This window comes from Staurois parvus, unplaced genomic scaffold (assembly GCF_062004578.1).
Source record: "Staurois parvus isolate SC_StPar_1 unplaced genomic scaffold, SC_StPar_1.0 ptg000544l, whole genome shotgun sequence".
NCBI classification, from domain to species: Eukaryota; Metazoa; Chordata; class Amphibia; order Anura; family Ranidae; genus Staurois; species Staurois parvus.
Window position 1 is genome coordinate 3493526 of NW_028318340.1, and position 13296 is coordinate 3506821.

Genomic DNA, 13296 nt, shown 5'->3' on the forward strand with positions numbered 1-13296 from the left:
TAGAGTTGTTGGTATAAGGTCGATTTGTCTTCATATCTATTTCTGTGATTTAATTTTGGCTTAAGTGTTCTGGCATTTTTCTCTGTCAAGTGCCTTCTCCAGCAAGCTCTGTTGCGGCCTTGAGTTCTAAGGGTCTTGAAGTTTGCAGTGTTCCCAGCTTTCATCGTCCTGCTTTTGATCCTCACTGCAACTTTGACCACACAAGTACAAACGAGGGGAAGGCGGCATTGTATTATATGACAAGATGCTGAAATCTACTTAGAAACAAACAATGTGGGAACGTTGCTAAGCAGAGAGAACAATTTTTGCCCTAAAATAAAATTGCGTAAATCTATAGTTTCATTAAGATTTCACATCACTCTAGTTAGATAGGTAAAAGCTGACACTTGACTGGTTGCTCTGGGTTAACATACACTGAAGAAATGACACTTTGCTACAATGTGACGTAGTGAGTGTACAGCTTGTATAACAGTGTAAATTTGCTGTCCCCTCAAAATAACACAAAACACAGCCATTAATGTCTAAACCGCTGGCAACAAAAGTGAGTACACCCCTAAGTGAAAACGTCCAAATTGAGCCCAAAGTGTCAATATTTTGCGTGGCTACCATTATTTTCCAGCACTGCATTAACTCTTTTGGGCATGGAGTTCACCAGAGCTTCACAGGTTGCCACTGGAGTGCTTTTTCACTCCTCCATGATGACATCACGGAGCTGGTGGATGTTGCAGACCAGGTGCTCCTCCACCTTCCGTTTGAGGATGCCCCACGGATGCTCAATAGGGTTTAGGTCTGGAGACATGCTTGGCCAGTCCATCACCTTTACCCCCAGCTTCTTTAGCAAGGCAGTGGTTGTCTTGGAGGTGTGTTTGGGGTCGTTATGTTGGAATACTGCCCTGCGGCCCAGTCTCCGTAGGGAGGGGATCATGCTCTGCTTCACTATGTCACAGCACATGTTGGTATTCATGGTCCCAATGAACTGTAGCTCCCCAATGCCAGCAGCACTCATGCAGCCCTAGGCCATGACACTCCCACCACCATGCTTGACTGTAGGCAAGACACACTTGTCTTTGTACTCCTCACCTGCTTGCCGCCACACACACTGAACACCATCTGAACCAAATCAGTTTATCTTGGTCTCATCAGACCACAGGATATGGTTCCAGTAATCCATGCCCTTAGTCTGCTTGTCTTCAGCAAACTGTTTGCGGACTTTCTTGTGCATCATCTTTAGAAGAGGCTTCCTTCTGGGACGACAGCCATGCAGACCAATTTGATGCAGCGTGCGGTGTATGGTCTGAGCACTGAAGGGGTGACCTCTCACCCCTTCAACCTCTGCAGCAATGCTGGCAGCACTCTACGTCTATTTCCCAAAGACAACCTCTGGATATGATGTTGAGCACGTGCACTCAACTTCTTTGGTCGAGTATGGCGAGGCCTGTTCTGAGTGGAACCTATCCTCTTAAACCACTGTATGGTCTTGGCCACCTTGCTGCAGCTCAGTTTCAGGGTCTTGGCAATTTTCTTATAGCCTAGGCCATCTTTATTTAGCACAACAATTCTTTTTTTCGGATCCTCAGAGTTCTTTGCCATGAGGTGCGATGTTGACCTTCCAGTGACCAGTATGAGAGAGTGAGAGCAATAACACTAAATTAAAAAGCCTGCTCCCCATTCACACCTGAGACCTTGAAACACTAACGAGTCACATGACACCGGGGAGGGAAAATGGCTAATTGGGCCCAATTTGGATATTTTCACTTAGGGGTGTACTCACTTTTGTTGCCAGCGGCTAGATATTAATAGTTCTGTTGAGTTATTTTGAGGCGACAGCAAATCTACACTGTTATACAAGCTGTACACGCACTACTTTACATTTTAGCAAAGTGTAATTTCTTCAATGTTGTCACATGAAAATATAGAATAAAATATTTACAAAAAAGTGAGGGGTGTACTCACTTCCTTGAGAAACTGTATTTTCTGAAAGCAGACACCCTAGCAAATAGTAGTAGTAGTTCCAATTTTGTATGTTACATGATATTACCGCAAAGGTTTTTTAGTAAAGAAAAAAAAAAAAAAAACACACAAAGTGAATTTTAGGGCAAACAAATGCAATAAAATGCCCTAATTTATGGTAAAATATAAAAAAGACAAGGCTGTGCCGAGCAAATGAATACCAAACATGCCAAACCTTAAATTTGTGTGCACCTATGAAATGATGACAAACTTCACCGGTACTGGGGGCTGTGGAAGCAAATTGGGTGGCATTCGCAGCCGCCCCACTGCTTCCACCTGACAGGCAGAAGTCTGCCTGTAAGTTTTATGCACAATCATGTCTAAAAAATTGTTTATAAAATCCTCTGCTGTCAGGTCCATATGACGTACAGAGCTGGCGGCAAAAAGGTTAAAGAACTGCATTGATCATGGACTGATTTTAGTTATGTCTGGAGCTCAATAACATGCCTGCTGTATGCAAGGAGAGTGACAAATCACGCACACTCACAAATAAAAATATATATTAATGATAAAAAAAAGAAAAAAAAAAAAAACAACAACAATATATCTTACTTTTCAATGACATCTGCAATAAACTGACTAGCGACTTGAGCCTCTTCTCCTGGTGGGCCAGCTCGAAACCGCGGGGAACACAGTGGTGTAAGTTCAACATTAGGCACTGAAAACACAGAATTTATTATTATGGAAACGAATAGTAACTTCCCTGAAGAGACAGCATTCTGATATGTATTATATATAGTACATTGTATGTGTGTATATATATATATATATATATATATATATAGTAGGGCGTATTGCTCAAGTATGCAGCACTTTCTAGTGAGTCAACCACAGCTAGGAACGTTTTAGGTCTTGGTGGCCCACTTTTATTTAAAATGAAAGCAAAGTTCAAGGAGTTGTCAGGAGCCAGGATATAAAAAACAAAAACAAACAACAAAAACTGCCCACCCATCAACCTTTAGGACATACAATAATACAATACTTAGAGTGGATTTAAGTAACAGCCCAACCTACTTTTATTTGACCCTACAACTACCACATGGATTCTAATAAATAATTGATTGTGTCGCGCTCCACCTACTAAAAATAAGATATTTGAAATATTTTAACCATGCATATCATGTACTACTGTGTTAGATAATAATGTGAATATATATTATTCCATGATCATATAAAATAAATAAAATAAAAAACCTCTGTGCTATAATTAATTAATGAACAATATTAAAAATATATTATATAAAAAATGAAATCAATATGTGAAAAACTCTAATAAATATAATAGAATTCTATATCAGTGACATTAAATAAAAAAAGATTGAATCCCCCTGAGGAAGCCACGTGACCCTGTGGCGCAACGCGTAGGGGAGGGGCTCTGACGTCACAACGCCACCAGTCAGAACGGCGAGTACTGTTATTGTGCATGGGCACACATTGAAACATGCTCTGTATTGTCTTGAGAAATGTAAGTGCGCATTTTACCGGAGACAAATTAAAGTCTTGTTTGAAAGATAAAGCACTATGTGGGAATTCTTCTTTTACATGGCCTAAACTGGAGGAGCAAAAGGGGAGAAGAGGAGATAGGAGATTGACCCCCCCAGGACGAGGGGGATATCCGCATCCATCCACCTAGCCCTTACAGCTCAGAAGAATCTGGGAGGCCACCTAGTGGAGGGAGAGTAATATTATAGTCCATCTCAACAGCAATATATATATTGTTCACAATATATAAAGATCAAAATTGGGACATTCACATTGTGTCTAGCTAAGGACAATAAATATATAGCTCCATTTAGAACTTTTGGGCTGTACAAGTGAGGTGAACATACAATATCACTTGCACAGTAAGATTATATAGAGGTTTTACTTATTTATAATTTGATATTAATTTTATATTTCATATTCATTTTTTATGCTTATTTTATATTATTCATTATTTATCATTAATCATTATTACTAATTTATTGATGTATTTTGTATTTTGCACATACACATTGTGTTTTGCACATATATGTCTCTTTAAATGGTGGTTTTTTATTTAATGTCACTGATATAGAATTCTATTATATTTATTAGCATTTTTCACATATTGATTTCATTTTTTATATAATATATTTTTAATATTGTTCATTAATTAATTCTAGCACAGAGGTTTTTTATTTTATTTTATTTATTTTATATGATCATGGAATAATATATATTCACATTATTTATTATCTAACACAGTAGTGCATGATATGCATGGTTAAAATATTTCAAATATCTTATTTTTAGTAGGTGGAGTGCGACACAATCAATTATTAGTTTATTATCACACAGTATTATGAGTATGTGTATTTGTGTTGAGGCACCATTATTAATTTAGTTGTTAGCCATTTATAAATTATCTTAGTTGTCAGCCACTTATAAATTTTGCACATACCACTGTAGTAGCTCACAAGTACACTTTATTATTATTTAATACCACATGGATTCTATTCAAGTCCTATTTCCTGTAGCCATTTTCTACTTCCTGACTGCTGAGAGAGAGGGCATTCCTGTCATATTTACATGATCAGTCCCAGTAATAACACGGATTGGCAATGAGACAAATCACACTAGTAGGAAACTTGTTTGAGAGTTGTGAATACCAACAGCATACAGAATGCCCCCATTCACAGAAGTCATGAACTGTGACAGTTTTAAAGACCCTTAGCTGACTGCAGATTGAGCTGGAATAACCTAAACAACACCCAAAATAATGGTTACATTTTTTAGGAACATATTTATTTAGAGCTTTAATAAAAAATGATGCATTGTTTTGTTATTTTTACTGTCGCTAACAGATAACAAATGAATATTTTGTTTAGACTGTAACCCCTCGTGTATCGCATTGTATTGTTATGGTACTGTCACATGTACTGTCTCCCTTTGTAATGTACAGCGCTGAGCGAACTATTGGCGCTTTATAAATACTGTATAATAATAATGACTGTAATTGTATCTGGCAATTGCAGGTGCACACTCTTAACGTTTTGGCAGCAGTGCCAGCTGCAGGCTGAAAGCAATTTCCAAATGACGTCTTCAGGTCTTTAACTATATTCCTCTCGCTCACATTCCTGAAGTATGGCTCACCAATGGCGGGTGCTGTAGCGACTACCAGCTGGGATTGGAAACATAAGCAATCGTACATATTCGCCAGCACACCATGGATCTCCAATATGGTCCAAAAACAAAACAAAAAAAAAACAACAAAAAAAGGTTTTTATTGCAAAAAGGTCACATCACAAAAAGTGGTACGTTTCAGAGCCACGCAGGACCCGTGCATCCCATGCCTGACGAAGGGGTCCTGTGTGGCTCCGAAACATTGCACTCTCTTTTGTGACTTCAACGTACCGGAGCCGCACAGGAACCCTTTGTCAAGCATGTGATGTAGGGGTCCTGCGTGGCTCCGAAACGTTGCACTTTCTTTTGTGATAGGAACATTTTGCAATAAAAACCTTTTTTTTGGACCGTATTGGAGATCCATGGTGTGCTGGCGAATATGTACGTTTTCAGCCTGCATGTGACTAATGTCAGTGATTACCTGATCAGGAACTATTGTAATTGGTTCCTGGAGACTGAAGCTGTCAGTGATAGCCAAATCTGACAGCTAGCAGCAGTGCACAGTGCATACTGCTAACTCTCAAAGTTGGAACACAGGGTCATTGTGCAGTGGAATGTTAAATCTACAAACTGAGGAAGAAGTGGTTAATGGTATTGTACATGTAGTTTTTCTGTTATTTTATCATCCTCCTGTATATAGTACTAATCCCCTCTGACGAGGACAGATGAGCTTACACAGATCTACAGAATGTCACTTACCAATATAGCCTTTGTTGGGAGCATCTATTGGAGGGGTTGCAAACTCCTTAGGGGAAAAACAAGAGAAACAAGAACAGGGAGTTTAATGACACAATCAGAGTAATAATTAGTGGGAATTGTTAAAAAAAAAAGGCATACAAGGTCAATGCACGCCTGTAGAAAAGCCAATGAAATAAACAAACTGCCAATTGCCACTTTAAAGAAAAGTTGCTGTGTCTCTGGGGACACAAGAAGCAGTCTGTAATTTCCATACAGTAGCTGTCCCAGCTACTACTTATCCATGGGAGAAGGTCACAACTCACCGCTTTAATGCCGCATATTACAGTGCAGTTCCCGATCTTCACCAACGCTGAGCCATCAGCTGTGGTAACTGAGCCTGTAATCACAGAAAAAATATCAACGCCATTCCTATGGTAACTAAAGTACATGAAATAAAATGCAGGAAAGAAAAACTGCTCAGAGACCACAGATGTTCCAGATTCCCATGAATATTAAGAAAATAATTGAAAAGGACTCATCTGGTCCACCCAGTCACTGACAGCAGATTCAATTCGGACACAAATCTGTGAACTCTCTACCAGGGATCAGCCAAGAAGTGAAAGTTCATGGGGATGCATTTTAATTCCTTAAAAGGAGAGCTGGGTGCTAATGGAAAAGAAGGATTTTGTTCAACACAACCAATATGCCCTCTCCGTGATCTTATAAATATAAGTTGTTACCTCTTTTATGCAGTAACTTCAGCTGTGCTACTTATCACTTCGAGCATTACACACCCTTAGCACCCCGGTACCAGCCTGTATTATCACTTCATTACTAGGCCATTTTTCAGTGATGTGATAGTTTGACAATTACCCAGCCATGAACTCAAATATACTTTATATAATTATTTGAGAGATAGGGGGTTATTTACTGCATGGTGCAAAATCTGGTGCAACACAGAAACCACTCAGCTTCCAGGTTTTGTCAAAGCTTAATTGAACAAGCTGAAGTTAGAAGCGGATTGGCTACTATACACGGCTGCACCAGATTTTGCACTCTCCAGTTTTAGTAAATCTGCCCCATTCCCCTGGGTTATTTTATTTTAGTATATAAAAAGAAAAAAGACCAACATTTTTTAACAAAAAAATCCCAAAACATTAAATTTAACTGTCAGGACAGTAAGAACACCCTTTAAAATACCCTTTTTGGAAAGTAGACACCCTCAAGGTGATCTTATTTTTGGCCACAATTTTTTTGGAAATTAAGAAACGTGCCAGTGATGAGGTGGTTAAACCATGCAGCTTGTTAACTGTGCAGTAGATACAGCGAATCACAGGTCATACACAGAGAGAGGAGGTGGTGAATGGGCTTATGTTCAGGTTACATACAGTAAGAGGATGGAGAAGAAAAGGTTAAACCACGGCTCGACAATTTCCAGGTGCTAGATCGCGATGGCAACCAGAAACTGCGTGCTGGGGCACCCGCTGTCCTGTTCTCCCCCACCCCATGTCCTCGGCCAACTCCTCTTCCCTACGCCACAGAGTGGAGCCCAGTCGGAGCGCACAGTCATTGGATTTAGGTGTTCCAATCACCTCCATGGCCACAGATGTATAAAATCAAGCACCTAGGCATGCAGACTGCTTCTACAAACATTTGTGAAAGAATGGGTCGCTCTCAGGAGCTCAGTGAATTTAAGCGTGGTACCGTGATAGGTTGCCACCTGTGCAATATGTCCACTCATGAAATTTCCTTGCTACTAAATATTCCACGGTCAACTGTTAGTGGTATTATAGCAAAGTGCAAACAACTGGGAACAACAGCAACTAAGCCACGAAGTGGTAGGCCATGTAAAATGACATCAGGGTCAGCGCATGCGGAGATGCGCAGTGTGCAGAAGTCGGCAACTGCAGAGTCAATAGCTAAAGACCTCCAAACTTCGTGTGGCCTTCAGATTAGCCAACAACAGTGTGTAGTGAACTCCATGGAATGGGATTCCATGGCCAAGCAGCTGCATCCAAGCCTTGCATCACCAAGTGGAATGCAAAGCGTCGGATGCAGTGATATAATGCATGCCGCCACTGGACTCTAGAGCAGTGGAGACATGTTCTCTGAAGTGACGAATCACTCTTCTCTGTCTGGCAATTCGACGGACATGTCTGGGTTTGGCGATTGCCAGGAGAACGGTATTTGCCTGACTGCATTGTGCCAAATGTAAAGTTTGGTGGAGGGGGAAGTATGATGTGGGGTTGTTTTTCAAGGTTTGGGCCCCTTAGTTCCAGTGAAGGGAACTCTTAAGGCATCAGCATACCAAGACATTTTGGACAATTTCATGCTCCCAACTTTGTGGGAACAGTTTGTGGATGGCCCCTTCCTGTTCCAACATTCCCAACATGACTGCCCACCAGTGCACAAAGCAAGCTCCATAAAGACATGGATGAGCGGGTTTGGGGTGGAGGAACTTGACTGGCCTGCACAGAGTCCTGACCTCAAACCAACAGAATACCTGGGATGAATTGGAGCAGAGACTGGGAGCCAGGCCTTCTCATCTGACATCAGTGCCTGACCTCACAAATGCACTTCTGGAAGAATGGTCAAACATTCCCATAGACACACTCCTAAACCTTGTGGACAGCCTTCCCAGAAGAGTTGAAGCTGTTCTAGCTGCAAAAGGGTGGGCCAACTCAATACTGCACCCTAAGACGGAGATGCCATTAAAGTTCATGTACGTGTAAAGGCAGGCGTCCCAATACTTTTGTCATTACAGTGTATTTCAAATAATAAAATTTGTTGCTGCGTACCATTCATTTATTAAAGATGAATTCCAGGTATGGCTATTTTACACACCGTTTTATTGGTCCAGCTTGGACTAATGTAACTACGTACTTTATACACCATACCTGGCCAATGCCCTGGAAGCTGAAATACTCTAACTCCACCCGGGTCCCATGATGAGCAGCCAGCCTGATGCATTCTAAACACAAGAGGTCGGCTGCTCAATATGGGTGCCAACAGAGCATGCTGTGCAGTCTGAATGAATGCCAAGCAGTCCCTGATTGGACGAGGTGAGAAGCATGACCTGATCGGTGAGGCTGGAATTCAGTTTGAACTTAAAGTGTAAATTCAGCTTTACAAAAAAAAAACAAAAAAAAAAAAAACAAAAACACAGTATGTTGTCCCATATGAGTATAACAGCATAGTGTGCTAATACCACCTTCCAGCCAGGGCTCCCTTTATGTATAAACAAGGATGTCCACAACTGCAATTATAAAAAGCCTCTTCAAATCCTCTGCAGCCAGTGATATCTCCATTCTGAGTTATTGCAGAGATGGAGCGGTCATTGGGGCCAATAATCTCTAATGCCATGGGAGGGAGCACGGTCCTGTTTTGTTCTATGATGAGCTCAGCAGCTGCAAAAGGAGACAATACACACTGCTCTTGTGTGGCCCACAAGAACAGGACAGTGCTCCCTTCTGTGGTACTAGGGGGCACTTGTCTTAACAGATGTTCAATCCCTACTAAGGATGAGTGCAAGCATGTGCAAATCCTAGTCCAAAGAAAGAGAAAGGAAAATAAAAAGCAAAGCAGGCTAAGGATCAACCTCAACACATAACCATGAGATATAGGCATGTATATAGGAGACCCAACAAGCCCCTTGACACATGAATAGAGAAAAATATATCCTTTATTGAAGACCTAGAACATACAAAAACCTACTGTCTAACCTGTAAAACCATAATCAGCCAATTATTAAAAATCCTAACCAAGCTGTCCGTGCACACTGCCAATGATAAGCAGCCAAAGCATTCCCCAGCCTGCAAAACGCACTTAAACAAGAGACATAAACCTGCAGCTTCAGGTTTGGGAATGCCTTGGCTGCTTATGACTGGGGGGTGTGCACCGACAGCTTTGTGGCAGGGTAGCTCAAGTGGGTTTGGACTAGGAGCAGAACAAGCCTGAGCTCATCCCTGGCCCCTGAAATAACATTGGATGAAGACAAAAGTGTGTGCAAAGGTATTGAACAAAGCTGTTGTGGACTTCCCTGTTTAACCTTTTCACTCCCTTGGAAAACCTTGGACAGAGGGGTGGCGGTGGACGTGGTATACTTGGACAGAGGGGTGGCGGTGGACGTGGTATACTTGGACAGAGGGGTGGCGGTGGATGTGGTATACTTGGATTTTGCAAAAACATTTGACACAGTTCCCCACACATGGCTAATGTGTAAGGTAAAGTCTACAGGCTTGGAAAAATCTGTATGTAAATGGATAGAAAACTGGTTAAAAGATCGTATTCAGAGAGTAGTGATTAATGATTCATACTCTGAATGGTCTAGGGTTGTCAGTGGTGTCCCCCAAGGTTCAGTGTTGGGACCCTTACTTTTTAATATATTTATAAACGATATAAGGACTGGGATTAAAAATCCCATTTCAATCTTTGCAGATGACACCAAGCTGTGCAGCGGAATAACATCCTTACAGGATGTCTCCAATTTACAAGCCGACCTCAATGCACTGTTTAATTGTGCAACTATGTGGCAAATGAGATTTAATGTTGATAAAAGTAAGGTTATGCACTTGGGGGCTAAGAATATGCATGCATCATACATACTAGGGGGGGTACAACTGGGGGAATCAATGGTGGAGAAGGATCTGGTGGTTCTGGTAGATCACAGGCTTAATAATGGCATGCAATGCCAAGCTGCGGTTTCTAAAGAGAGCAAAATCCTCTCTTGTATTAAAAGAGGTATAGACTCCAGAGAGAGATATCATATCACCCCGGTACAAATCATTAGTAAGACCTCATCTGGAATATGCAGTTCAGTTTTGGGCACCAATTCACAAAAAGAACATTGGGGACCTGGAGAAAGTACAGAGAAGGGCAACCAAACTGCTAAGAGGCATGGAGGAGATCAGCTATGAGGAAAGATTAGAGGACCTGAGTTTATTCTCTCTTGAGAAGGAGATTAAGGGGGATATGATCAACATGTATAAATACATCAGTGGTTCATATAGTGAACTCGGTGTAGAGTTATTCACCCTGAGGTCATCACAGAGGACAAGGGGGCACTCTATGTCTGGAGGAAAAGAAATGTAATCTCCAAACACGGAAAGGTTTCTTCACAGTGAGAGCTGTGAAAATGTGGAATAGACTCCCTCAAGAGTTGGTTCTGGCCAGCTCAGTGGATTGCTTTAAAAAAAAGTCCTGGATTCTTTCTTGGATACACAGAATAGAACTGGATACTAACATTTATAGGTAAAGTTGATCCAGGGAATATCTGAAATTGCCTCTCGGGGGATCAGGAAGGAATGTTTTCCGTGCAGGAGCAAATTGGATCATGCTTTGCTGAGTTTCTTTGCCTTCCTCTGGATCAACTGTGGGTATAGGATTATAACTTTTTTTTTGTTTTTCTTTAATGGTTGAACTGGATGGACTTTTGTCTTTTTTCAGCAAGACTAGCTATGTAACTAACTCCTGCCCACAGTATATATACTGCAGATGGGCTGTACTGCTGCGCCAGATCACGTACATGTACGTGATCTGGCATTTCTGAGTATAGAGCACGCAGCTGTGCCCACCGCCCCAGCCTGTGCTGTCATTTGGTACAGCACAAGTCGGTCAGCAGGTCCCAACCAATGATTTCTGGCTGGGACCTGCTAAGCGAATCGCAGCACAGAGCCCTGTGTTTACTAACAACCCTGTACAGAGAGCAGCAATGTTGGAAAAAAACAGCGTGTGAAAAAAATACAAATTTAATAAGCGTACAGTATTGCATGACCGAGCAATTTCCATTTAAAGTAGCACAGTGGCGAATAGCAAAAATTTTTCTGGTCACTAAAGCAGTAAAACCTTTGGCGCGTAAGTGACTGAACAGAAAGAGACCCCCAACTGGTAGGTGGGTTTAGCACACTAGCATGATATAAGGACATGAGTGTGTTTTTTCTTTTCCTTTTTGTAAGGCCGATCTTACACTTTTAACTGCTTCCCCACCAACATATAGCAGAAGTACTGCTACAGGGCTGCGCAAAATCACATACATACATACATATATATATATATATATATATATATATATATATATATATATACATACACACACATACATATACACACATATATACACACACACACACACACACACACACACACACGATTCTTTATTTCCGGGTAGGGGACGCGTGCGCCGCCCTACCCGCACTGCCATCGATGGCTACAGCAGTCGATCAACGGGTCCCGGCTGCAGATTCCCCGCAGGTACCCGGCAGACGCCAAGAAATACTGACAGAGGAGACGTCTGTATGTAAACAATACAGATCTCTCCTGTCAGCACCAGCACGCTGGTTTGTATTGCTCTGCATAGCAGAGCAATACAAAGCAGTGTGCTTACACAGTAAAGTACACACAGACAAAATAGTAATACACATACAGCTAACCCTTTGATTACCCCAGATGTTAACCCCTTCCTGCCCAGTGTCATTAGTACAGTGTCAGTGCTTTTTATTAGCACTGATCACTGTATTCGTGTCAGTGGGGATGTCAGTGGCAGTTAGTTCCCCCCAGTGTCAGAATGCCCGCCGAAGTCCCACTATAAGTCGCTGATTGCCGCCATTACTTGTATAAAACAAAATAAAAAATTTCAGTATATATACCGCCATTTGTAGACACTATAACTTTCACGTAAACTAATCAATTTACAGGTATTGGGATTTTTTTTTCTTTAACAAAGACATGTAGCAGAATACATTTTGGCCTAAATTTATGATGAAATTTGATTTTTTTAGTAGATGTTCTATAGCAAAAAGTCAAAAACATTGTTTTTTTTTTCTTTAGAACGCAAAAAATTAAAAAAACTGCACAGGTGATCAAATACCACCGAAAGAAATCTCCATTTGTGGGTAAAAAAAAAAAAGGACATACATTTCATTTGGGTGCAGCGTTGCATGACCGCTCAATTGCCAGTTAAAGTAACGCAGCGCCGTATCGCAAAAAATTGCCTGGTTAGGAAGGAGGTGAATCCTCTAGAGGGCAAGTGGTTAAAGGAAAAGTTTTAGATAAAGCATTAAATTAATTCTTCTAAACTATTCACAACAAGAACAAAACAGGTGGAGTGACCAAATCATATCCAGTGCTGTGCAGGAACCCCCGAGCTGTGTTGCCTATGTCCCACTACTTACCAACATTTATTGTAGTGGTCCTGAATTCATTCAGGTTTCTTCCATCCGGCCGACATTTCTCCTTCTATAAAAACACAAGAGAAAAAAAAAAAAACATAAAAAAGTACTTGTGGTGATATTAACTTTGGTTAAAAAAAAAAAAAAAAACAATATGTGACACTTTGTCTATTGGTATTTAAACAGTATTTGCTACACCGCATACTAATGACCACAAATAATTACAGAAAGAGGTCTGCTAGACTGAGGTTCATGAAAAAAATAAACACTACCAGTGTCACCAGTGAATTTTGTTAAA

At 41.0% G+C, this 13296-nt stretch overlaps 1 protein-coding gene across 1 annotated transcript in view; it reads right to left on the reverse strand.

Moving 5' to 3' along the window:
- The window catches only part of EXOSC8 (exosome component 8), a 49093-nt gene that overhangs the window by 23254 nt on the left and 12543 nt on the right, over positions 1–13296 (reverse strand). Inside the window, exons 3-6 of the mRNA XM_089690845.1 lie at positions 13002–13065; positions 6156–6229; positions 5854–5899; positions 2563–2668 (exon numbers count right to left, since the gene is read on the reverse strand). Coding sequence (XP_089546971.1) covers positions 2563–2668; positions 5854–5899; positions 6156–6229; positions 13002–13065 — 290 coding nt within the window. The remainder of the gene's footprint in view (positions 1–2562; positions 2669–5853; positions 5900–6155; positions 6230–13001; positions 13066–13296) is intronic.